This window comes from Micromys minutus, assembly GCF_963924665.1.
Source record: "Micromys minutus genome assembly, chromosome: 11".
In the NCBI taxonomy this organism is placed as follows: domain Eukaryota; kingdom Metazoa; phylum Chordata; class Mammalia; order Rodentia; family Muridae; genus Micromys; species Micromys minutus.
Window position 1 is genome coordinate 33,076,948 of NC_137980.1, and position 24,597 is coordinate 33,101,544.

General features: G+C 43.7%; 2 protein-coding genes across 3 annotated transcripts in view; one reads left to right on the top strand and one right to left on the bottom strand.

Annotated features, from left to right (window-relative positions):
- Positions 1-3,553: 3,553 nt before the first annotated feature.
- Positions 3,554-18,098, top strand: PAQR3 (progestin and adipoQ receptor family member 3). 2 transcript variants are annotated; one of them, XM_080924876.1, is made up of 7 exons: positions 3,554-3,868; positions 6,714-6,876; positions 9,689-9,844; positions 12,259-12,456; positions 14,135-14,225; positions 15,549-15,697; positions 16,493-18,098. In XM_080924876.1, the coding sequence occupies exons 1-6, from the start codon at positions 3,684-3,686 to the stop codon at positions 15,689-15,691; spliced, it is 936 nt and encodes a 311-aa protein (XP_080781002.1). In that variant the 5' UTR covers positions 3,554-3,683; the 3' UTR covers positions 15,692-15,697; positions 16,493-18,098. The 2 variants fall into 2 exon arrangements, with proteins under 2 accessions (XP_080781002.1, XP_080781001.1); XM_080924875.1 differs by having other exon boundaries at positions 15,549-18,098.
- A 1,331-nt stretch (positions 18,099-19,429) lies between these two features.
- BMP2K (BMP2 inducible kinase) overlaps positions 19,430-24,597 on the bottom strand; it is a 99,635-nt gene continuing 94,467 nt past the window's right edge. The window contains exon 16 of the mRNA XM_080925114.1: positions 19,430-24,419. Within this exon, the coding sequence (XP_080781240.1) occupies positions 23,053-24,419 (1,367 nt within the window). The 3' untranslated portion in view covers positions 19,430-23,052. The remainder of the gene's footprint in view (positions 24,420-24,597) is intronic.

The following is a 24,597-nucleotide window of genomic DNA, read 5'->3' on the forward strand; positions in this document are numbered from 1 at the left end:
ACAGGGCTTTGATAATTCTAACTGTATATTACTCAGTTAAGTAGACTTCTCCCTTTTCACTGTGAGTCCATCCACCCACATCCTTGATAGACTGCTTCGGTTGTAGACATGAGGATGTCTAGATGACCTGCTTCAAGTTAAGTCTATTATGGCCAGCAAACAAACTGGCGCAGTGAATTAATCAAACACAATGAGCTTTTGCTTTGTGGATCATCATATTCAGTTTTAGCTGGTGTTCTCTGTTCATCAGGTGTTCTGTCTTTCTAAGCACTCCTAGAATGCACTGGGTATATAAAATTACACTTAAGGGCAGGTGCCATGCCGGACAGCAGATGGGTAACACAAAGCGGTATTTCTAGAGGGTTTTCTTTTTGTCTTTATTCAAATGCTGCCCCTCCCAGTTTCCCCTCATAGAGTTCCTCCCCTATGCCCCCTCCCATTCACATCTGAGAGAGCAGTACCCCCTGTATCCCCCCCACTGTGGGGCATCAAATCTCTACAGGATTAGGCTCATCCTCTCCCACTGAGGCCAGACAAGGCAGCCCTCTGTTACATATGTGCCAGGGACTCGGACCAGCCAGTGTATGCTCTTCTGTTGGTCTCTGGATGCTCCCAGGAGTCCAGGTTAGTTGGTGATGCTGGTCTTCCTGTAGGGTTGCCATCTCCTTGAGGACCAATCCTTCCCTTAACTTCCATAGGAATCCCCAACTTCTGTCCATTGTTTGTCTGTATTTGCATCTGTCTCAGTCAGCTGCTGGGTAAAGTCTCTCAGAGACTTTAGATAGGCTAGACTCCTGTGAGCAAGCACAACACAGCATCAGTGATAGTGTCAGGGATTAGTGCCTGACCATGGGATGGGTCTCAAATGGGCCGATCACAGGTCAGCCCTTCCTTTAGTCTCTGCTCCATCTTTATCCCTGCATTTCTTTTAGACAGGACCAATTTTGGATCAAATGTTTTGTAGGTAGATTGGTGCCCCCATCCCTCTGCGTGGGTCCTGTTTGGCTACTGGAGCTGGTCTCTTCACATTCTACATCCCCACTGTTGGGCATTTTAACTAAGGTCATCTGCATTGAATCCTGGGAGCCTTCCTCAACCCAGGTCTCTGAGACTTCTTAGAGAATACCCCTTGCCCACCCCCAGCTGCTGCATATTTCCATTCATTCATCCTGCCCAACCCCACATTCCTTTATCCCTCACCTCTCCCACCCAGGTCCCCCCCCCCTCCCTCTGCCTCACATGCCTATTTTGTTCCTCTTTCTAAGTGGTATTTAGTATCCTCACTTAGGCCTTCCTTCTTGTTTAACTTCTTTGGGTCTGTGGGGTGTTTCATGTGTATTCTGAACTTTCTGGCTAATATCCACTTATCAGCGAGAACATATTATTCCTGGCCTTTTGGGTCTAGGTTACCTCACTCAGGATATTTACTAGGACCATCCAGTTTTTTACAAAGTTCAGGATGTCGTTGTTTTTAATAGCTGAATAGTATTCCATTGTGTAAATGAATCACATTTTCTGTATTCATTCTTCTGTCAAGGGACATCTGTGTTGCTTTGAGTTTCTGGTTATTATAAATAAAGCTGCTATGAACATAGTGGAGCAATTGGACTTGTGGTATGGTAGAGCATCTTTTGGATATATATGCCCAGAAGTGGTATACCTGGGTCCTGAGGTAGGATTATTTCCAATTTTCTGAGGAACTGCCAGATTGATTTCCAGAGTGGTTGTACCAGCTTTCAATCCCACCAACAGTGGAGGAGTGTTCCCCTTTCTCCACATCCTCACCAGCATCTGCTGTCACCTGAGCTTTTGATCTTAGCCATTCTGACTGGAATCTCAGGGTCCTTTTGATTTGCATTCCCCTGATAACTAAGAATGCTGAGCATTTCTTTAAGTGTTTCTCAGCCATTCAAGATTCCTTTGTTGAGAATTCTCGGTTTAGTTCCGTGCCCCGGTTTTGTTTTTTTTTTTTTTTTTTTGTGCCCCATTGTCCCATTTTTTAAATTGGATTATTTGGGGGGTTTTGTTTGTGTTTTGGTTTGGTTTGTTTGGAGGGGGTTGATTGTTTTATTCCTGCTTTGTTTTGCTTTTGTTTTCTTTTGAAGTCTAACTTCTTGAGTTCTTTATATATGTATATATTTTAGGTATGAGCCCTCTGTCTGATGAAGAGTTAGTGAAGATCTTTTTCCAATCTACCATTTTGTCCTATTGACAGTGTCCATTGCCTTAAAAAAATTGTCCCGTATTGTTTTGGGGCGGGCTTTTTTGATCTGTTGATCTTCTGCTTGTATTATGATTTCTGATTTTGTGGGTTTTCTTATAATAGAGTTGTTTGTGTTTGTGTGTGTGTGTATGTGTATATATCTTTGTACCTTTGTGTTTCTTGTGTTTTTTCTTTGTTTTGTTTGTTTGTTTGTTTTTATAGTTTTATTTTTAATGGGCCTGTTTGTTTTCTAGAGAAAGGAAAAGGTATGGTGTTTAACTGGCGAGGAGGGAGGAATGATCTGGAAGAAGATAGGGAAAGAAATGCAGTGATCAGAATATATTGTATGAAAAAAAATAGCTTTATAAAGTATTATTGCATTCTATACTATAAGAGGAAAAATCTGAGTTAGACAATTTGAACTAAAACCAAATGATTAGTGATATCCAGAATGAGGTCTTTCCCCACTGAAACTCTTTCTACCAATAAAGTATTTATGGCCTTTTAATATATATATTTAAAATTGCATGGTCTTCGCTTGAACTCAAAGATAATAACCTAAGGTGACTCTCACTCAGTAGTGACTCACCCTGAAGACATGAGCAGATTTTTTACCTCTTTCAAGTGTACTTTGAAGACAAGTTTCAAGTTTAACCTTGCCATTATAAAATAATTCCTCGGTTCATACAACTGTATTAGTGTATATAGGTGGGCATTATATGAGCTACTATGAGACGTGTCTTGTTCTAAATACGACCTTAAATTGTTGATAAATACAAAAAATCCTAATGTACCTAGCTGTCAAAAATAAAAAATAAAAAAACACCAGGGTACCCTCTGTGTGCATCTCATCCAGCTGTTAGATTGAATTAGTTACCTTTCTGCTACTCTCTTCTTGTTATTCAAAATATAAATATTACTTCTAATGAAAAACAGAAAAAAAAAAGCCACTTGGATTCGGTAGTACTTTAAATTTTCCACCTGCAGCTAAGGGGAGTTGGGCGGACCTGGTTGGAATTAAGAAAGGGCCAACTAGGAGGGCGGGACTAGGGGCAGGCCGGGCAGAAGGGCGGGGCTGGAACGGGCCGGCTAGAGGGGCGGGGCTAATGGCCGGAATCCCCCCCCAGGAGGGCGGGGCCAGAGGTTGACTGACGGGCGAAGAAGAAACTAGGGGCTCTCTTGCCGCGTAAAGGGCGGGGGTGGTAGGCGGGTCCTGCTGGTTAAGGCAGAAGAAAGGACGGGCCGACAAGTCGAGGGGCGGGGGGGCGGGGCCCCACGGCGCGCTGACGTCAGAGCAGGCTGCGACGCCCGCAGCTGGCCAGAGCTGAGGCGGCGGAGGTGTGTAGCGGAGCCCGGCCTGGGCAGACAGGGGCCGAAGCACCCGGCTCAGCGGCGCGGCGCGGCGGCGGCTCCGGGGCGGGGGCGCCAGCGGCGAAGCCCCCTCCCCGGGGGGGCGGGGCCGGGCCGGCGCCTGGGAACCATGCATCAGAAGCTGCTGAAGAGTGCGCACTACATCGAGCTGGGCAGCTACCAGTACTGGCCGGTTCTGGTGCCCCGCGGCATCCGCCTCTACACCTATGAACAGATCCCCGTGTCCCTCAAAGACAACCCCTATATCACCGACGGCTACCGGGCCTATTTGCCCTCCAGACTGTGTATCAAAAGGTACAGTGGCTGCTCCCTGCGGCTCATCCTCTCTCTCCTCTTAGGCTTTTTGTCTGTTCTCCCTGTCTTTCTCCGCTATTCTCTGTGCGCATCTTTTCCTCACCTCTGGGCCCTTTATTTGTCTGTTGTTCTTTCTCTCCTCCGCGATTAATCCACGAGATAACAATGATACTAACAGTGGTCATTGTTGCCTTTTGCATTGGCCCTTTGCTGTTTACAAAGCGCTTTTTACATCTTTTTTTTTTCCATTTGGTAATCACTGGGGATATGGGTTGGAATCTTCCCCACTGACAATGGCCGAACCTTATTTGCCTTGTACACCTGAGCTTTGTTTCTAGTGCAGCACTGTGGAGATCCAGAAGTGTTGACCAGCTGAATGTCTATATAATAGCAGACAAGTCCACATCGCTGTGCATATGTATGGGGGAAGCCCTGATTCATTCAGTCATTTAGCAAATGCGCACTGAGGCTCTGCTAGCTGATAGCACCATGCTAGTTGCAGAAGGCAGGCATGGTCCTTGTTCCCATGAAGCTGCTAAGGTCTAACCTGAGTAGCAGACACTGAAGGGATAATTACACTGTTACATAATAGTAATTGTGGAAAATGCTGTGTAGGAAAAATTGTGTAGCAAAGAAAGCTGAAAGGGGACAGTCAGTTCAACAGAACACCTTAGAAGCCTCTCTACAAAATGGGTTTGTTGATTTAGAGCTTTAAAATAGGAGTCCCCAAAGTCTCTGTTTAAAAGAAAAAAAAGAAAATTAAAAAAAAAAAAAAGGCTTTAGTTTTTAGAGTAGTCTTCTGTCAGAACTCACCATATGTACCAAAGTTACCACTCTAGCAGAAATTTGGTACAAACTCCAGGTCACTGGAGTGACAGACTCTGCTTTCCATGACATGGGTTGTCAAATTGCTCAACCAGCAACCACGTGTGTGTTTATAGATCTTCCCAGCATGGTCTTTCTTCATCCCATTTCTTCTGCACTGCCTTGAAAGTATTTTTGTGACATGAATGGATGACCAAGTGGATGTCACAATTTGAGTTTCAATTACTGCTTCATCTCCTTCATGCTTCCTGTACATAATTAAGACATCAGAGCTCTGGAGAGCTGTGGCGATGGAGGAGGCAGGCCAGAAGTGGACTGCTGTAAATATTGTATATGCTGTAAATATTGTATACCCACCCAACAGTGGCCCTCTGCTTTCTAATAAAATCTGAAGGAGTTGAGACCAGGACATATAAAACATTAGGTCTCAGTTGTTGAGTCAGATACAAGTTCACAAGCCTGACTCAACTGCTTCAGAAATTTGAGCAAGAGTTAACCAAGTGCCCAGCTCTTCTGACAGCAATACTTCATCCTTTGGGGATGAATCTTCCTGCAAGATTGAACTTCTCCAAGTCGGGCCTTTATCCTCTCTTCTTCAAGAGTCTCTGGACAGATTTTACATGTGAGAAGAGATTTTTCTATGTCTATCCATTATATCTGCATTCTGTTCCTGGGAAGGAACATGGATAGAGTGTGTTTAGTTAATCGGGTTATACTGGGTTTCATAAAATGAGAAGTTCTGAGGCAACAGGCAGAATGTAGTGTTGCTTGCCAAAACTGTCCTGTAATTAGATGCTTCTAGAGCATTCTTTTAGTTCCTCCCCCAATTATAGATAGTCTTTATATTGATGGAGGGCAAGATAAAGTGTGTGCTTCCAGATACACTGTATTTTTTATTCTTGATCTTTAGGGCTTCACCATGGTTTGCCCTCATAAAGACAAGGCTGTGAGAACCACAGGGATGGCTGCACACAGCTAGTTTGTACATTTGTGCTCTTCAGAACTTCTGATTCAGGGCATGGGGGAGGGGTGGTTATTCGGTGCATAAGAGCTTTGGCTGCTCTCCCAGAGGACTTGCCTTTGATTGCCAGCACCCACATAGTAGCTTACAATGGTCTATAACTCCAGTTCCCGAGGTCTCGATGGCTTCTAGCCTCTGCAGGTACTCGGCATGCATGTGATACACAGACAGACAGACATACAGGTAAAACACCCACAGACAGGAAATAAGAATAATAAAACCTTACCAAGCCACCCAAAAACTGATTTGTTAACAGCCAAGGTGTTGGTTTAAGAGAAGACATGCAGGAGTATTTAAGTCTTCAGTCATGATACCGCCTTAGAGTGAAAATGAAGAACCTAATTCCCAGGATTTCGAAAGAGCTGGAAGCAGCCGGGGCAGTAACTCGAGGCCTTTTCTTTATAGATGAAGAAACTGATTCATGGTCTGGATAATAGTGTCTGCCAGCTGTGCTGCCAAGACATTTAAGAGGACAACTACTACCCACGCACAAAGTAATCTCCTGTTGCTCCTAAAAGGGGTAAACTCATGCCACCTGAAGCTGAAACTGGTTTCAGAACTTGCACAGCAGAATTGCTCTGGCTGCCTGCCTGGCTTCAGGACTTCTCCAGCAGGTTCATTTGTGTGCATTTTGCTTCTCGTAGATTCATTGAACTTTGTACGTGTATTTAACAAGTGCTTAAAAGGTATTTTATGTTTATGCCTCAACTTGCACTGAGCAGGGTCTTGGTTTACTGCTCCTGACAGTTTTCTGGCACACTTGCTGCATTTCTGGAGAGAGGGGGAATCCAAGCAAGGACTCTGCCTCTGAAAGTGATGCAATAGCAGGGAAGAAGTAGTGAGAGCAGTGACTCCCAGGATTAGTGCCAATGGGCGACAGCCACAGAAATAGAAATCAGACATCCAGTCTCAGAAAGGCAGAGCGTGGAGGCCGAGCACTTCCCCAGTGCCTAACCACCGAGCCTCAGCGAATCTGAACTGTGTGTGTTCTCTTTGTAGTCTGTTTATCTTATCCAACGAGACGGTAAACATCTGGAGTCATTTGCTGGGTTTCTTCCTCTTCTTCACCCTGGGGATATATGACATGACGTCCGTGCTGCCTTCAGCCAGCGCATCCAGAGAAGACTTTGTGATTTGCTCCATTTGTCTTTTCTGCTTCCAGGTGAGTGAGTGGTTCTGCAGACACCATGTGGGGCGACGAGAACTTTTGTCAGGAATGCTTGCACAGTGACCTTCAGACTGCTCTGAACAACCCTCCAGAGGGCACTTGGGAACAGCTTCTTTGCTTTCAGAGCCAAGCCCACAGAAGCTGCTGCTCTCCTATATTTGGGGGTCGTTGTTACAGCAGTTTGAGATGCACTACGTTTTAAAGGTGGTGGGAACGGTGTTCATGCTTCCAATCCCACCCCAGTCTGAGGAGTCCCATTGTATAAATTTGCCTCAACTTCCCACCTCATGGAATGCCAGGACGATAGGCCTGCATGACCATGCCTTGCTCTCTGACCTCTGTGGACATCTTGGCTCTAAGACAAGCACTAAGGTACGAGTCTGACGGTATGCTGTTATCTGGCAGAAGTGGCTACATAAAGCCTTTTTGGAAAGACTACTTCTTTCTTTCTGCTATTTAATACATTTGCTGTCTTCACGCTGCCTTTCTCTCGCCGCCATTGTCCTAACGCTGCAGTGTCGGTCGCCTGAGATCCCGTGCCGTTGCCTGACTTCAGATCGATCGCATTGCTATTTGTCTTTAACTTTTGCACTTATTATTTACATTTACACTTGTACTTTCCAAGGATCTATAGAAATACCTTTAAATTTAACATTGGATATTTTTCTAACAGACCATTTTTTGATACTAAAATTGTACTTTTGCTCCTACAATATATTCTGATCACCGTTTTCTCTCCCCAACCTCCTCCCAGATCCTTCTCACCTTCCCACCCATCCAACTCCATGTCTTCCTTATCTCTCTTCATAAAACAGGCAAATAAACAAACCAGAGATGAGCAGAAGAAACAGGGAGAAACAAAAATCAAGAGAAGAATGCACACACACACAAACTCACACACACACACACACACAAAGAGGCACACATTCATGGAAGTCACTTAAAGTCACAAAATCAGAAACCATAATATATAAGCAAAAGATAAATAAGGTTTTAAAAGTGCTCAGACAGATCATTAAGTTATATAAAAACAGATCTCAGAAAATTACCACTAAATTCATTTTGTGTTGGCCATCGGTTGCTGGGTGTAGGAGCTGCCTTTGGGTGTGGTTTGTGTACCAGTGTGACTCCATTGGAGAAGAAATTTTTTTCTTTGTGAATGGTTACCTGTTGGAGATAGCTTCTGGGAGGGATGGGGGTTCGTATCTGCTTCTCCTTCTCAGTGCCTGTTCCTCATCTGCTTAGACCTGTGCAGGCCCTGGGCTTGCTGACACAGCATGTGTAAGTTCATCACACTCTTTCCTTACGTGTCATCTGCCCCCTTGGCTCTTACACTCTTAACTCCTCTTCTGTAGTGTGCTCTGCACCATGAGGAAGATTTGATAGAGATAGCCCATTTAGAGCAGGTGTTCCACGCTCTCTCACTTGCCACACTTTGGCTGCGAGTCTCTACATTTGGTCTATATCTTCTATTGGAGGAAGCTTTTCTGATAATGGTTGAGCAAGACATTGACCTCTGAGTACAGCAGAATGCCATTAGGACTTACTATATTGCTACCTTCTCTTAGCAGAACAGTCTGATTTGCTTTTCCTCACTAGGCCCATGGCCTATCTAGTCCTAGGTTCTTGTCCTCACAGGCAGTGTCGGGCATGGGGTTCATCTCATGGAGCAGGATTTCAGTCCAGTTGGATAGTGGGGTTGGTTACACCAGCATAATTGAAGTATCCAAATAGACCATTTAAAAACAGGAAATAAATACAGGTCATAGTCCATTGACATTTTGATGATTTAAAATTACTCGGAGTACAGAACCACATGGAAAAGAGAAGAAAAGGCAACACCACACTTGCTCCTGACAGGCTCAGGCCAGCGCTCTGCACTTGGAGAGGAGGTCCTAAGAATTCACTGCATGGTGGTTGTATTACATCTTATATTTCAGACCTTGTCATTTTGCTCCAAACTTTTGTCCTAAAGGACTAAGAAATGTATTAGAAACACCTTCCATCTTCTCTTTAGTAATTTCATCTTTAGTTTGACAGATACTTATTTAATGTCCCTATGTACGTCCATGCCCCATGCAACAGTACTGTGTAAGGCTGAATAAAATAAGCATGCCAGTGAACATTGGCACAAACCTTTAAACTAGCACCTGGGACACAGAGGAAGGGAGTCACTGAGTTCAAGGCCAGTCTGATTTATGTAGTGAGTTCTAGACCAATCAGGGCTCATAGTGAGACCTTGCCTCACAGCAACAAGAAGAAAGTACATCTTATAGTACAATTATAATGAGTAATTTGGTTAATTTTAAAGTATTTGTCATGTGTTTGTGTGTATCTTAGGTCCATGGAACACATGTGTTACAAGGACATGTAATATGTTATTCATGCACCTCTAAAGAATAGATTCAATGACAAGAGCGAGTATTTTTTGCAGTGTACAATTTGGTACCCTTAACCCCTGCTAAGAAATATATGCTGATTTACTAACCAGTATAAAACACACCCATGAAGCAGAGGCAATTTAGAAATATTCGAATATTTGCATTTTATTATTTTCCCAATTTTTTGCTACTTATTTACAGTTTTATCTTTTAAAATAATTATAATTTGTAAGTTTTTGGTGATTGTGGTCCCCATTTTACTGATGAATTCGTGAAGCTTAGATCAGTGACTGTTTACCATATGATGAGGTGCACTGCACTAAAGTGTCCCTGACTTGTAGGCCCGTGTAGGGTTTAAGCCATATCTCTGAGCACCATTTATCCATTTTCCCCTTTGTTCTTACATTCTACATTTCCTTTTGTAGGTCTGCATGCTTTGCTCTGTGGGCTACCATCTTTTTTCCTGTCATCGGTCAGAGAAAACATGTCGGAGGTGGATGGCATTGGATTATGCAGGGATTTCTATCGGGATCCTGGGCTGCTATGTCTCTGGAGTGTTTTATGCTTTTTATTGCAATAATGTAAGTACTTAGAACTTTCACGCTCCGTCTTCTACATAGGATTTGGAGTTTCTCACACTGTTTAAATCTATGAGTGCAACTCAGCAGGAGAGACTTGCATGGGGACAAATTTAATTTTCAGAAGATTCCTGTGATCGCTGATGTCTACTGTGGGTCCATAGTTTTGTTTTCATTTTTTAATTTCTGGTGGAAACTATGACAAATATGGAGACACCACAGACAGCACACAGCAGCACATGTCTGTAATCGTGTAACTCATGAGAGAGAAGCACAGGAGCTAACACAGCATAGCCCTGTCTCAAAGCGGTGAGAGTGTCCAGCAACACCGCCCTACTAATACACTTGCTGATTTATATTTCCCTCTCTCTGCACCTCGTTTTTAGAGTCCACACTATGCCCCTCCCCCAGGAACAGCGTGACTGCTCAGAGTTGTCATTTTTTTCCCAGCGGTCAGAGTCCTGGCCAAGCTTACCTCCCAGTGCACCCACTGCAGCACAGTTTATAAACTAGTTTGCAGACGTCTTCCAGAGGACCTGGGTTTGATCTCCAGCACCCACGTGTCAGCTCATGGCTTCTGTCGCTTCAGTTCTGTGGGATCCTACATCCTCTTCTGGGTCCGCAGACATACATGCAGGCAAAACACCCATACACATAAAGTTTTTTTTTTAAAATGAACTACCAAAGAAAACGGTCTTAGGCTTGAACATATGAGGACCATTATTAACTAGGTACATGATTTCCCGACCTATGTTACATGATAGCATAGTTTATCATTAAGTACAGATGTGATCACTGTGTAGATCAATTGGATTTTACTAGTAAACTGGTCGTGTGTACCCAGAACCAAATAAGACTGTGCGCAGTGCTGTGCATCTTAAAGGAAACGTACGGAAACGTACTGCGGAGAAGAATGATGTGCAGCCAGACTTACACTGCTGTTTTCTGTTTACCTCTTCCTAAGTATCAAAGTGGGAAGTTCATTTTATAAAACATAAGAATCAAATAAAAAAATGAACGTAGAAAAAGAGAAGATGACTCTGGTGTTAATACATACGAGAGGAGTCACTGCCTTCTCCCAGGCATCCACAGCTCCAAGCCTTCCAAGGGATATAAGCCATTTTGAGAATGAACTTGAAAACTGAACCCTTGATCCAGTCAGAACATTTGGGTTCACACAGACTAAAGATCTGATAGGTCATTTCTAGCCCTGAGCAGCCCACAGAAGCCTGGGAGCCCCGGTAATGGTGCTTGTACTTTGTGGAGCTGACTTTTGAGCCCTAACCCCATTTCCACTGTTCAGTTAGGAACTAAGTACTTCATAACTCTTCATGTATACCTCGCTGGCACTAAACAGTTTTCTTTGTCTGAGTGACCATTGTTTCAGGCTTCCTTTATTCTCCCAAAACTTGGCCATCATTGTTCACGCCCTTTAATGGAAGCCATTTTTGTGGCTGTGGCTCCTCAGGCTAGAAAAGGTTGACCCTTCCTCAGCTGTCCTCTCTCACAGAGTTAGCTATTAAGACCTTCTGTTATAACAGTATTGTCCCCTAAATCTGATGTGTGTGAGTGTCTGTTTACACACATACATACACACTCCATCCGAGTGTGTGTGTGTGTGTGTGTGTGTGTGTGTATGTATGTGTGTGTGTGTACACATATATCCACACTCCATCCCAGTGTGTGTGTGTGAGTGTGTACACATACATCTGCACTCTGTCCCAGCCGCATCTCTTCTGCTTCCTCCCAACTCTTCTCTCTACTGGCATCTAAACTCTTGCCTCATTTGCAATATTCTGGGGTTCTGGGTTATGCCACCACACCCAGCACCCACCCTGTTCTTTAGCAGCCCCCAGTGAATCAGCTTGTCAGAGTTAGTCACAGTCACCTCTTCCAACGGTTCTCCAAGCCGCCCTGTTCTTTCTGCTCCTTCTCTCAACACACTACGTCCCATGCCTCACCAGCTTAGATTGTCTACTGTGTAAAAACACTGTCAGCAGCCCAGGTAACATTTACTATTCTTGCTTCAATGCTTCTACAGCATTGTATCTGTGACTTGGTCACAGTGTTAGCATTACATTATCCTGTTCTCACGACTGCTCAGTGCAAGAGCAGAGCCAGCCAAGAGAGCCCAGCCACAGGCAGCTTTGTTCCTACAACATTTTGCCTGTGCCTAGCATGTAACAGGTACTCAGAAAATGCTTTTGTACGATAAAGTGAGGCCTTTTACCAGTTTGCTTTCAAGTTTGGTTTGTCATCCTAAGAAATTTTTCAAAAACTTAACATTTGTATAGAACACTCTTTAAAAGGGAAGAAATGTCTGGTTTGATTATTATGGCCAGTCACTAAGAGCCTGTAACGCTTAATGTATAGACGGATGCCCTGATCGATCAATTGCTGTTTTTGTTTGGTTCTAGTACTGGCGGCAAGTGTACTTGATCACCGTGCTCGCAATGATCCTGGCGGTGTTCTTTGCCCAGATCCACCCCAGTTACCTCACACAGCAGTGGCAGAGGCTCCGCCCAATCATCTTCTGCTCTGTTTCGGGATATGGAGTGATCCCTACTCTTCACTGGGTTTGGCTCAATGGAGGAGTCAGTGCTCCTATTGTACAGGTATGTTGAGTGGTCAGGCCATGTGGGTAGCTCTGAATCCTTCGGGAGCACGTGTTTGGTTCATATGGTTTCTGCAGCTGTGTAAATAAGCACACCTTTCAAAATCAGAAGTTACACTCGTTACACTCTTTTTCTGTCACGGTGTGTAAGTACACTTCGTTTCTGGGGACGACTTCTGAGGTTGCAGTTTGTCTGCTGGGCTAGTGATATCACCATAGACAACAGTTTACAGACATGGCTTCTTTTTAGGGTGAGGGATGAGGAGCTGAGGAGAGATTTCTGGTTAGAGATAGGTAAGGGGTATAAAAAGAGCAAATCTAGGGTTTGAATGAGGCTGGAGTTGGAGACAGTGATAAATAGTTAACAGTAGAATATTGGTAGCTAGAACTGGAGGAGTCTGTTCAACCCACTGAGAAATAAAAGGGAAGCTTTTGATATTACTCAGATCATGTGGGCAACAGGATAGACAACAGGAAGAACTCCACTAGGGCTCCATCTTTCTGCAGGTCACAGAAATTTGTTTCTGTATTCATAGAAATTCTTGTTAAAAGGACCTCAGGGTGCTAGAGAGAAGCTGGAAACTGTTGGGTACGGGTAAGCACGCCAGGAGAGCTGGTGTGGCAGCTGTCACAGCCCTGGTCTGGACTTCAGCGTGCTTTGCTGTCCTTACTCAAGGAGACTGGGCTGCTGTCACTGTGTGAGGCTCATCTGCATAGGGGAGGCCCTGGGTGAAGCAGTGAAGAGAAAGGCGGTTCTGGGACAGTGACACAGAAGAAAGCAGTCCTCTCTTCAAAAGACCAGGGAGGGGACACAGCCGTGATGTGCGAGGAGGGACCTGGTAACAGATACAGAAGTGACCCATTTTAAAGGTGGTAAATCACACTAGGCTTATAATGAAAACTGAACAAGAACTTTGAGCCAGTCAATTTTAGGAAAAGTTGAATACTCCTGTTTTCACAAGACTCAAGATAGAAAACTGGAGAATAAAGGCAATGGCGAAAACCAGAGTTAATTCTACTGAGATCATCAGTCAATCACTGAGACACTCTTGTTTCTTAAAGATGGGAAGAGCTGCCTCTCCTAAAGACAAGATTTCTAGAAGGGTTAGGCCTAACAGGTGGTTGGATGTGAGTTCTAGAATAGTTAGAAATCCGAGACTGATGAACCAGAAGACTGTAGAGTCTTTGCTGCTTATGTGAATTATTGGTAAACCGGGTTTGTAATGAGAATTGGGAACGGTGTGTGAGTGTTAGCTCATGGGTTTTCACTGGAGTTGGGAAGACCTTTAGGCCCATGTGTCAGCAGTAAGATGGAGTGCTTCATGTAGAAATGCTCTGGGATTTATCTGGGATGTGAAAACCTACTCTAGCTCTTCTTGCCTGGACAGGACCGTTCAGATCTGTCTTCTCTGTCTGCTGACTCAGTTGTCAGACCTATGGTGCTCTGTGACCACTTTGTAGAGGACAGGGGCAATCTCAGGACTGTCACCAGCTCAAGCTCCATGAGTAGGCAGACTCAGGATGACACTGTACTCCACTGCTGTGGGAACGAATGAGAGACCATCAGTGTAGGGACCAAAAGGATAACTGAGCCATGGCCATCATTAAACCCCACCTCTGACCTCCAGCAGGCATCAATAGCACTGGGGAAGTCTAACACAACCTGCTTTGCTTCCCAGGACTTCGCACCCCGAGTCATTGTGATGTACATGATTGCTCTTCTTGCTTTCCTGTTCTACATTTCCAAAGTCCCAGAACGGTACTTTCCAGGTAGGTCCCTGTTCATCACGATTTGATAGCTCTCCTCTGAAAATGTATTTGAAGTAAATGCTTCTGGGAATCACAATTTAGATTGTTTCTCGGTATTATTGATTATGGGATGATTCTTCCATTCCTAATTCAGGGGGCTTTCATAGGCATTTCCCATCACCCTCACACACCGATTTAGGTTCAGGGGCTGGAGTTGACACTGTCATTCAGTTGTGAGCTTGTAACAGTGCTCATCAGATTCCAAGGATCACGTGACTTCTGACCCCTGTTCTTTTGTATCATCAGCTACCATGTTCTTCCGTCCATACAACTTGTTCTTATACAGATTCATATGCAGAGACAGAGAAGGACATGCAGGAAGCAGAGACACAGGGCATTTACAAGAGGACAGGTTCAGAGTCACTTTTCTCCATGTGCATTAGGGCTTTATCTGTGATTTCTCATATCTGGTATCTAGGAACGTATCCTGTGGGTAAGAATTGGGCCTTACACAGTCCTACGAAGTAGGTAAGGCAGGAGCTTCCTGCCACCACTGCTAGAGAGGTGTTCATATCACGTTCCATAGCAGGACTAAAGGGGGTGCTGACAGTTGTTCTAGTTCTGGCTTTGTCGACCAAGAAACACCAGGAAGCCCCCCTGCGTTAATGATCATTTAGCCCTTCCCACATGTGTACTGCCTCGCAGGTTTACATGCGGCCAGACAGTGCGTGCAGTCCAGCAAGAGTGATACCTAAACCATGCTGACCTGGGGGACTAGTGCGTCTTGCCTCTCATGCAGTACTTTCCCCCACTCTACCAACCATGTGGAGACATGGAACAAAAAAGGTTAAATTGCTGAAATTAAACCTTACATGAATTTTTTCACATTTACTGCGAGTGTGTATTTGCCGGTGTGCACCCATAAGTTGGGGAGGCCTGTCATGTCCAAGAATTAGTCAGAGGACAATCTCAAAGATCAGGTTCCCCACTGCGGGTCCCTGTTGTTCCGTGCCCTATGGGTTTGAGGGAAGCAGGATCCTTCAGGCTTGATGGAAGGTGCCTTTGCCCGCTGGGCTATGTCATTGGCCCCTACAAGTTACATTCCAAAAATAGGTCAAAGGCCATGCTCCCCAAACACACCTGATCATCTAGACAGTTGGGAGCAGCATTTCTGAAATTACCTTGTATGCTTAAGGAATAAAACCTTAATAATGAGTCTAGCCACTTAAAAAAAAAAACTTAGATCTAAATTAATCTATAGTCAGTCTGACCAGAGGTAAAAGTGAATTTTTATTTTAATGCTGAGATAATACCATAAGCCTTTCTTTTTGTTCTCCCTTCCAGGACAACTAAACTACCTCGGATCAAGCCACCAGATCTGGCATGTCCTTGCAGTAGTGATGCTGTATTGGTGGCATCAGTCAACCGTGTATGTCATGCGGTACAGACACAGCAAGCCTTGCCCTGACTATGTTTCCCACCTCTGACCCCAGGTACGGCCCCTGGTGAATCCAGCCATTCAGCAATAGACACTGGGGAATGTTAGACCCCATGTTCTCCTAAGGTTCTCCCCCCCCTTTTTTTTACTTAATGAGTCACATGATTTATAAAAATGGGAAAATATACTTGGATCTATAGTGAGAACGGTGCTTGACCCTTGCAACGATGGTTCGCTGTTGGTACAGACAGTGAAATGTGTTGAGAACGTTGAGTCGCACCACTGGGTATGAAATGACTAAGTTCTGTGTGAGAGCAACTGCGTTCATTAGGAAGGGCTTCTGTCCGTAAGCAATGGAGGCATCCTGCACAGCTCTCAGAGGAGACACTGTCATTAAATGATCAAACTTAGTGCCTCTTCAAGGCCAGGGTTGCTACATCCCATGCTCTAAGCTCAGCAGTACAGCTCATCATCACAGCCCCCGTCAGCCTGTGAGGTCAGCCTGTGAGGTCAGCCTGTGAGAAATGGGCACCCGATGACTTGCTTTCTTCTCCTTAGGAACATTTATGCTTTTGGTTTTGGTGTGAATAGTATTTTTACTTGCTTTTATGTTTGCCAACAATAAGTTAATTCTACCTTTAAGAAAGGTGGTGAGAAGAGAAACAAACGTGCAGTGCTGGTTTTAACAAAGAACATTAGATGGGAAACTAGGGGTATGACTGAGCAACACGGTCTGATAGCCCAGTCCTCACATACCTAATTTTTGCTCCAAATTAAATATTATTTAGTTCCATATTATAATTGGATTCTTGACCCTGAATTCTTTCATCTCTAACTCTGTCGTCCCAAGTTTCATGACGATAGGTTCAAAACTATGGGTGCTACGTTGGAGGCCATGCGATCTGGGTGGCCCTTCCTTGACCATGAAGTGAACCTTAAGCCTTAGCGTATGCAGATGGCTCATGTGACCACAGTGAGATTGTTCACCTCTGCTCCAGTCCTGCCTCCACTATACCGGCATTTCACTGACGACTTAAACGTGTGTAAACACCATGTACAGTTGAGAGCTGAAGCATTGGTCTTGTCTAAACTCAATAGTAGATCTCAGTGCACTGTCAGATAGGGTGACTCATTCTCTCTAAATGCCTAAGTCAAATCATTCACGGTATTCAAGAAAACTTCTATTGTCCACTAAGATATAAAGTATCACCTAAGCTTCCTAATAAGTTGACAAGCTGCTTTAAATACTGGTATACTTTTAGAAAAATGGAATTAACTAAGACATCCTAAAATTTTTGTCATTGATGTTTATTCCTAAATGCACTTTTGTATTCAGTATTGGGAAAGTAGATATGCCTCTCTAGGGGGTTCTTTCTAGTCTAGTGGCTTTGGAGTTTAAATTTCCCATGCTGAAATGTTGGCAGGAAGTTTCCCCAGTGACATCTGGAAAGGCCACCATCTCATAGCCATTGTTACGATGGAACACTATTTTGAAAGTGGCTATTGTACCTTAGGTCACATAGTCAACTCACATGTTCAATTTTAGATGATGATCTGGATATAACAAAAGTAGCATCTATTTTTCAGAAAATATCTTTATTGGCCAGTGTTGTTCTTGAATACATATTTTGTCATTTCGACCAGAAGAAATATACTAAATAATTATTAAGTAAAAACTGAAAGTAAAATCCAGGAATTTTAGATGTGGAACCACTTTTATTATGAATTCTTCTAAAGAAAATACTGCGTCTTTTTAAGTTTGCTTTTTTTTTTTTTCAGGCAGGGTTCCACTATGTAGTCCTGGAATTTGCTATATAGACCAGGCTGGCCTTGTAGTCAGAGAGCCGCCTGCCTTTCCCTTCCAAATGCTGGGATTAAAGGTGTTGGCCACTATGCCCAGCCATAGTTTTACTTAAATTCTTAAAATGCCTGGTTTCTTTTGTACATGAATTCTGTAATAACTGCTGTAGGTATGACACATAGGAAGAGCATACGTTGTTCTCAAACACCTGTGCTTTACATTTATCCCATGTTCTCCGAAATGTTCAGTATTGTTAAAAAACAGAAACTTACAGTGTGTTTATTATGAAGGAATGACTGGACTGCTGTCAACTCTAAATCCTTCTGTGTGTCTGCATTTATTGCCCATCTACTGTGTGCACAGCACTACTGATAAAAAACTTATTCACATTAAAGAATATTTGATGACTGATTAAAATATGAGCTTTGTAATAATGTATATTTAGTTTTGTTTCTATTAGTTTATTAAAATAAGTTGAAAATTGTATTTCCAGCTATAGTATTTTTAAAAAGCTAAGTCTCACTAGCTTATACAAACTATAAAAGCTAAGGCTTTAAAAGTACTGTTTTTAACTGTGACTGTTTTAAATTATAACAGCGTATAGCAAAGCAGTTAACTCACTCAATAAACACCCCTCTTCTCTACAATGCCATTGCTCATCTTTGTGGCTAAGTGCAGTTAAATAGCTTCGTGGCAAAGTGCTCATATGTAAATAAATACGGTTTACTAAATGTGTGCTGCTTGTCGTTCTTTGCGACACGTTACAGCTTGAAACTGCATGTTAGAGTCAGATGAGTCAGGGACTGTCACAGCTGCAGGCCACTGGGCAGTGTCCACTGTGAAGATTGTGCTTGAAGAATACAGAGCTGTACAGGTATCCCCCAGAGACTCACCCCGTCTTAAATGCCAAGGGGTGAGCAAGGCCTACACTTCTGGATTCCTGCCACTTGCTGAGACATTCCATGTCCACCCAAGAAGCAGCATTTCTTCCAGTCCCGCCTACCAGCGGGAAGCAGTAGGTCGGCTGTTAAGGGGAGAGGCATCGTCTATGTGCATTGTCACAGTGACTGCTCACACTGTTCTCATGAGAGAATGGTCTAGAACCAAACTTACCCTTCACTGTTTTCTGAAAGGAGAGAAGCAGCAACAGGGCCCTCTTGGGGAGAGTGAACTTGCACCCCTTATGCGAACAGCCACCAAGGCCCTCATCCTGCACCTCCAATGTGGCATGAAGCCACTTCTCAGCATTCAGGTACTGTCATGCCAGGCCCGTGTGCGTTCCTAACATGCAAGTGTCTTAAGTCGTGGCCTCAGTATGAGTATTCGCTGTCTGCATGTGTTGCTTGAGCTAGCCTTTCCTAGAAAGGAATTATTCAATATAAACATCTCAAGTAGTGTATGTTCCTCTTTGGAGAGGTTAACTATAACCAGATCTAAGTGACTGCTCTGCACTGGTTACTGCTTCCAAACAGAAGTCTGCTCATACCAAACAAAATAAACCTGTTCACAACTGAGAAAGTGCAAGCTACCAATCAGATTCCAAATTGTGAAACACTGCATTAAATTTGAGACTAAACTATGTCATCAAAGTTAGCACATCATTTTTATACACAGTACATTTCTATAATATGCCAGAGCCTCTTTTATACTTCTTAATCAAATTAGTTTAAAATAAAGTTTTTTAAGTTAAAAACAAAACAAGGTACAAAACTATGCCAGAGAAGTAATTGAAAAGGCATGCTAAGATCTGTGTTTTGACCTTACAATCATTGTACTATTAAATCTGTGACAATTGTGTTATGAAGTGTTCTTGTTGCAGAAAAATTAGGTCAAGAGCATTTTCTTAAATCCTAAGCCATGAACTCTTGAAGGGAGCACATAACTGAAACAGCATCTATGATGAGGGTGAAAGAACTGAACACAAGTTTGTAATGAAACTTTTAATGATACAAATAATAATAATAAAAACTCCAAAGGCGTTGATTATAAAGAATAAGCAATCCATTTGGGATTTATTGCATTTAAAGAAGGCAGATTATTAAAACAGTAGGTATGATAAATACAGTAAGAAAATAACTTTAAATCTCAAACAAAATAGTGAACAGAATTCAAGACTAAGCAATGTAAAGGCAATAAGGTAATAAAATTAGTGCTTTACTGGGTACAGGGAAAGCAACTGAATTCTATCTCAAACTTCCCAGCTACATTTGAGGGCTTAAATTACTTTAGCAAGTGTGTTTTATAACTATTAGAAATATAACTAAAGATAAAATCCCAGTTTATGTAAAGATTAAAGTTATTTGCTTAGTGGTACATAAAGGCTTCAGAAAATTCAAGTTTAACAAAAACTGGAAGTGTAATCAAAGAAAGTGCACTTAAAGCTGTCTGTCAGCAATCAGAGGGGATCTTCCAGCTGGAGGTGTGGACCAGCGGTCAAGTGCTTCCCTAGCATGTGCAAGGCCCTGGGTTCAGTTCCCAGCACCACAAAGGAAGGAACAAGTGGCTACTACTCCCTCTATTAATAGGATGACCCTTCAGTCACAAAAAGAACATAGTAATAAAATCAGTTTTCCTGAAAATAGCGCTGTGGATTTCAAAAAAAGAAGACTAAAAACCTAAAGCAGACCCAGCCCTCCGTACTTCCATCGACTTCTTCCTTTTAGTGGCTTTTGTTAACTCCCTCACTAGAAGTGCGTGCTCTTAGCAGAAACGATTGCCTTTTTAAATTCACATTAATTCCATAACAGAGCCGTGGTGTCCATGTCTCTTCGGAGAAAACACCACCGAGTATAAATTGTAGACACATCATCTCCTCCGAGTAGACTGTCAACACAGCAACTGGACTTAAATTGATAACTAGTTTTACTTTAAAAGAAAAAAAATGACAGAGTTCACTGCATGTTCTACACGTATTAAACAAATACACCCAAACTCCCCATAAGTAGTGATATTAAAACATGTGCACCTTCTAACAATGCTTTAGTGAAGTCCCCAAACCTGGATAACCCACAGGAGGCACCCCAGAGATTGATTCCACCTTAGTATTTTCCATGAGGAAGATGGGAGTAGTCAGCCCCTGTTAAACAGGGTGGCACTGACAGCCAGGGGCACAGAGCTGAGCCAAGTGTCCTAACTGCCCAGGGAGGAGCACTCAGTGCCTGATATTCTCGCCGGTCCCATCTCGCCCAGCTCGGAGCACCCCCTGTGCCTTAGCAGATCCATCTCTTCAAAGCCCTACAAGATTATCCGGCAATATGAAACTTTTATTGATGTGATCAAAATTAAGCAAATAGTCCACTTTTTAAGAAAAGAGTCAAAGTTAATGAGCACTGTTAAAGCTTCTAAGTGACAACTTTGGCCTCAGACTCACTGGGCTCCTAATGCGACTTCCCTTTGATGTTCAAGTCTAACAGGTTTCGTTGGAACTGCACTGGATACTTAGAACACAGGGCACACCCAAATGACATTCTTTAAACCAGAACTGGGCCGTCCCATAACAGAGCCAGCCTTTCAGTGAATCCTGGATGCTAAGTAAGTGCTCTCCTGTGCATGGGAGCCAAATTCTTGTAAGGGAATTGGCTACCTAAGGCTCAGCTGTACGTGTGACAATGGCTGCTGAGACTGGAACATCAATTGAGTCTCCTCATCTTGAGAAAATGCCTCTTAACAGCAACGCAAAGGAGCTGCCATTGGACCTCCAATTAAATAATCTGTCCAGTGAGCTGGTCGCGAAAGGAGCATCATCGGCTGGGCTGTTGGGGACAATGTAAACATTTTAAGCTGTGGCAGAGCCGTCTCCTAAGACTGTGTGCAGCATAAGCCAAAGAGCTACTGTCAGTGAATCACTTCACAATACTCAGTGCACTGAAAGGCAAGTAGGACTCTTACTTCATATTGACAAGTCAGAGGACCACATCCGTTCATCATTACTTTAAGAAGAAAGCATGACTGAATCTGTTTTGTAGCTTAAAGGGTCTACTACCATTTGCTTTAGTGAGATCAATCAACCTGAGAACTGGGGTGCAGGGGGGGGGAGAAAAGGTGCAAACACAGTCTCTGCCTTTGGCACAAGGACAGTGGGTGGTACAACCTGGTTCTGGGTGGCGGTGTGACGTGGCCTGCTTCTGTCCACACTACCCCAGCTGAGCTCGCAGAGGAGACAAACCACAGAAGAAAACCGTGGTTTGATTTTGTATTTTGCTTCTTTCAAGTTCTGAACTCTGAAAGTAGGCAAATGATTTATCTTCTGGGGCACTACAGAGGTTTTAATAAGATTACTCATTAAGATACACTAACCCGGGACAAAGATAGTTAACTTCAAATGTGGCAATCCGTATCAATAGCTGTTGATCTAGAAACCTCAATGCTCATCTGTAAAGACATCATAACTTAGGACAGGCGTGGGAAGCACGGACAGTACATTCACATTAACTGATGTGTTACTGCTACCACTAATCACAACTACAAAATTTCAAGTTTCTCATTATGACTGGTGGTATTTTTTAAAGGCAATTTGGTAGCTTAGTTCTTTTCACTACTGATGCAGTCGGGTAGCAGAATGAAGCTCCTAGTCCCACCATCTAGTTCTTCCATCCACTGAGGGTTTAGCTGTCACTGTGGGAGCACTGGAGGACAGCCCCCTCTACCCCTGAAGGAAGGAACTACAGCCCAGGACTCCGCAGTATGTCAGTAAATGCAACATGATTTTACATTGTAAACTTCTTTTAAAAATTAATTTAAAAAGTTTCTGCTACATTGTTTCGGAAATTAAATTTCTATGTAACCACTCCCCTCTTACATTAAGGGACTTCAAAGGTTTTGGCAAATACCCATTCAAAAACAAAATAGTTCTTAAGTACCAAATGTTGCTTTTCTTTTTGATGTTCTGTTCTTTTACATTTTTTCAGATGACAGATATTTCTCTTTATATTTTTGTTCTAGGCTTCTATTAAGCATTCCTCATTGTAAAAATTTATTTTTGACAGATTAAAAACTGCATATATTATCATATACATGTTTGATCTATACACTATAGACGGGCTAAACTGAGTTAATATATACATTATTTCATATACTTATCATTACAGAGTCCATTATTAATGGCACTTGGTTTTTTTTTTAATACAACAGTTTTGATTTTTTTGTTTTGTTTTTTAGGCACAATAGTCAGTTTCTTCTGGCTCTACCTTACAGAAAACATATGAAGAGCACACTCTAGACTGCTTCCTCATAGGTGGAAACATTCAGTCAGCCTGGCTTCAAATGCTGGATCCGGGGTGCGCACCTACGTGACATTTTGATATCTGAAGTGATTCCTGTCCCTCATGAGCGGCTACACACCAGCTTTCCCAGGAAGCCCCACAGTAAGCCTCTGAGATGTCAGAAGCAAAGCCCCTGGCTTTCAATTTAGGTCTCCTGCAACTTGAAGAAAGCATCAGCTTACTGCCCTGTACACAGAATTTCATTTGGTTTATTCAAAAATCACCTATCCTGATTAACCTGGGAGAGTAGGCGACACAAACACCTATACAAATACCTTTTCTTCCAGATCCCTAAAACTATTGATACTTTTTTGAAACGGGCGTTATTGCTGAGTCCACCTGGAGGATCTACTGTTTAGAAGGAAATGGAGCAGCACCAAAGGGGTCTAATTCGAGCGGTTGAGACTGTTGTGGAGTGACGCTTTGTACCACCAGTTCTGTAAAGGGCACGGCACCAAAGTCATCCATTCGCAGTGCGTCCGTGCTGTGGAACGACCCGTGTACTGAATTCTGTCGTGGTCTCCCGGGCAAAATGGTGTGATCAACACAGATGTCACTTAGGCCCTGATGGGACTGGTGCCACAAGTCTGGAGGATGGAAAGGCTTGGCACCAAAAGGGTCCAGCAGACTCTCGTCAGCCTGCAGGACACTGGCCCTGTCCTTGCCATCGGTCAGCGTGACGCTGATGTTCTCCTTGGAGTCTGAGATGGTTAAAAACTCATTGCTGCTTTGTGAGTCTCTGCGGCCCACCTTTTTGTGTCTGCGGGCCCTCTCAGGTGTGCGGTAGGGAGGCTTCAGAGTCTTCTTTGCACTGGTGGGTGTGCCGTGATGGCGCTTCCCGTTGCTTTTGGACACATCCTGCTTTGTGCGTCTCTGGCGAGAGGACAGTTTCTGCAAGCTGCGCTGCTTGACTTTTTGCTGCTGCTGGCTCCCGGTTATTTCCTCAAAGGGCACGAGCCCAAAAACATCCTCCTTGCTTTCGCTTTTACCAGCTGATGTGGAAAACGGCTGAAAGGGAGTGGAGCCAAATATATCTACACTTCTTGGCCGCGCAGGCAGCGGACACGAGTCTGGCCCCACTGCGGGCCAGTCCTGAACGTTGACCTTCTTGTTGAAGGGTGCCTTTGTGAACACGTCATAGTCCTCCTGCTCTGGAAACGTCTGCTGGGACAGGTTCTTCCCATTCCCTCTGTGCGGCAGCTGTGGAGCGGGCACTGCAAAGAAGGGAACAGCACCAAACACATCAAACTCCTGACTGGGAGTCAGCGCATCGGCAGGCAAGCGGCCAGGCTCCGGGGCACTGCCAGGCTTGTCTCTGCGGAGGGAGCTGGCATCTCCTCCCTTGGCTTTTGCCTGTTCACACTCCGAGTCAGAGCTGTGTTTGTCATCCTCTTCCTCATCAGAGTCCATGAGCAGAGGTCTGTGCCCCAGGTTTTCTGGCTCTGTGTCCTCATCGTTGAAGTCCCCGTGTTCTCCCGGTGCATCTTCATCCTCCTGCTCTTCTTCGCTGCTCTTAGGAGAAGGGGGATCTGATTCAAAGTCGCTTTCAGAATCATCATTTCCCTTCTGCACTTGACCCCTAAGTATGGGATTCTCTGAGGTTTTCTTTCCAGCTCGCTGATCTTTACATATTGGACTCGAACTTCCATTTTTGGTAGGGTTTGCAGTGATACTTTTTTGATTTGGAGAATGTTCTGTTTTCTTTTCAGGAGAACCTAAAAGTTCAAAGAAAAAGCATTACAGTATTCAAGTATTTAAGTGTCTACTTTCACTAACACAGGCACTCCATATCCTCCACACAGGCTCTTTTAGGGAGGAGTGCTGTGTGTCTCTGGCCATGTCCTGGGCAGGTGATTGGGTCCTAAAGTGCAGACAGACATACTTGTCTCTGTG

Bases quoted from the DNA above. Each gene is read 5' to 3' on its own strand.
- PAQR3 (XM_080924875.1), top strand. From the start codon at position 3,684: ATGCATCAGAAGCTGCTGAAGAGTGCGCACTACATCGAGCTGGGCAGC. The intron at 9,845-12,258 runs GTAAGTACTTAG...GTTTGGTTCTAG, and splicing joins ATGCTTTTTATTGCAATAAT to TACTGGCGGCAAGTGTACTT. The intron at 12,457-14,134 runs GTATGTTGAGTG...TTTGCTTCCCAG, and splicing joins TCAGTGCTCCTATTGTACAG to GACTTCGCACCCCGAGTCAT.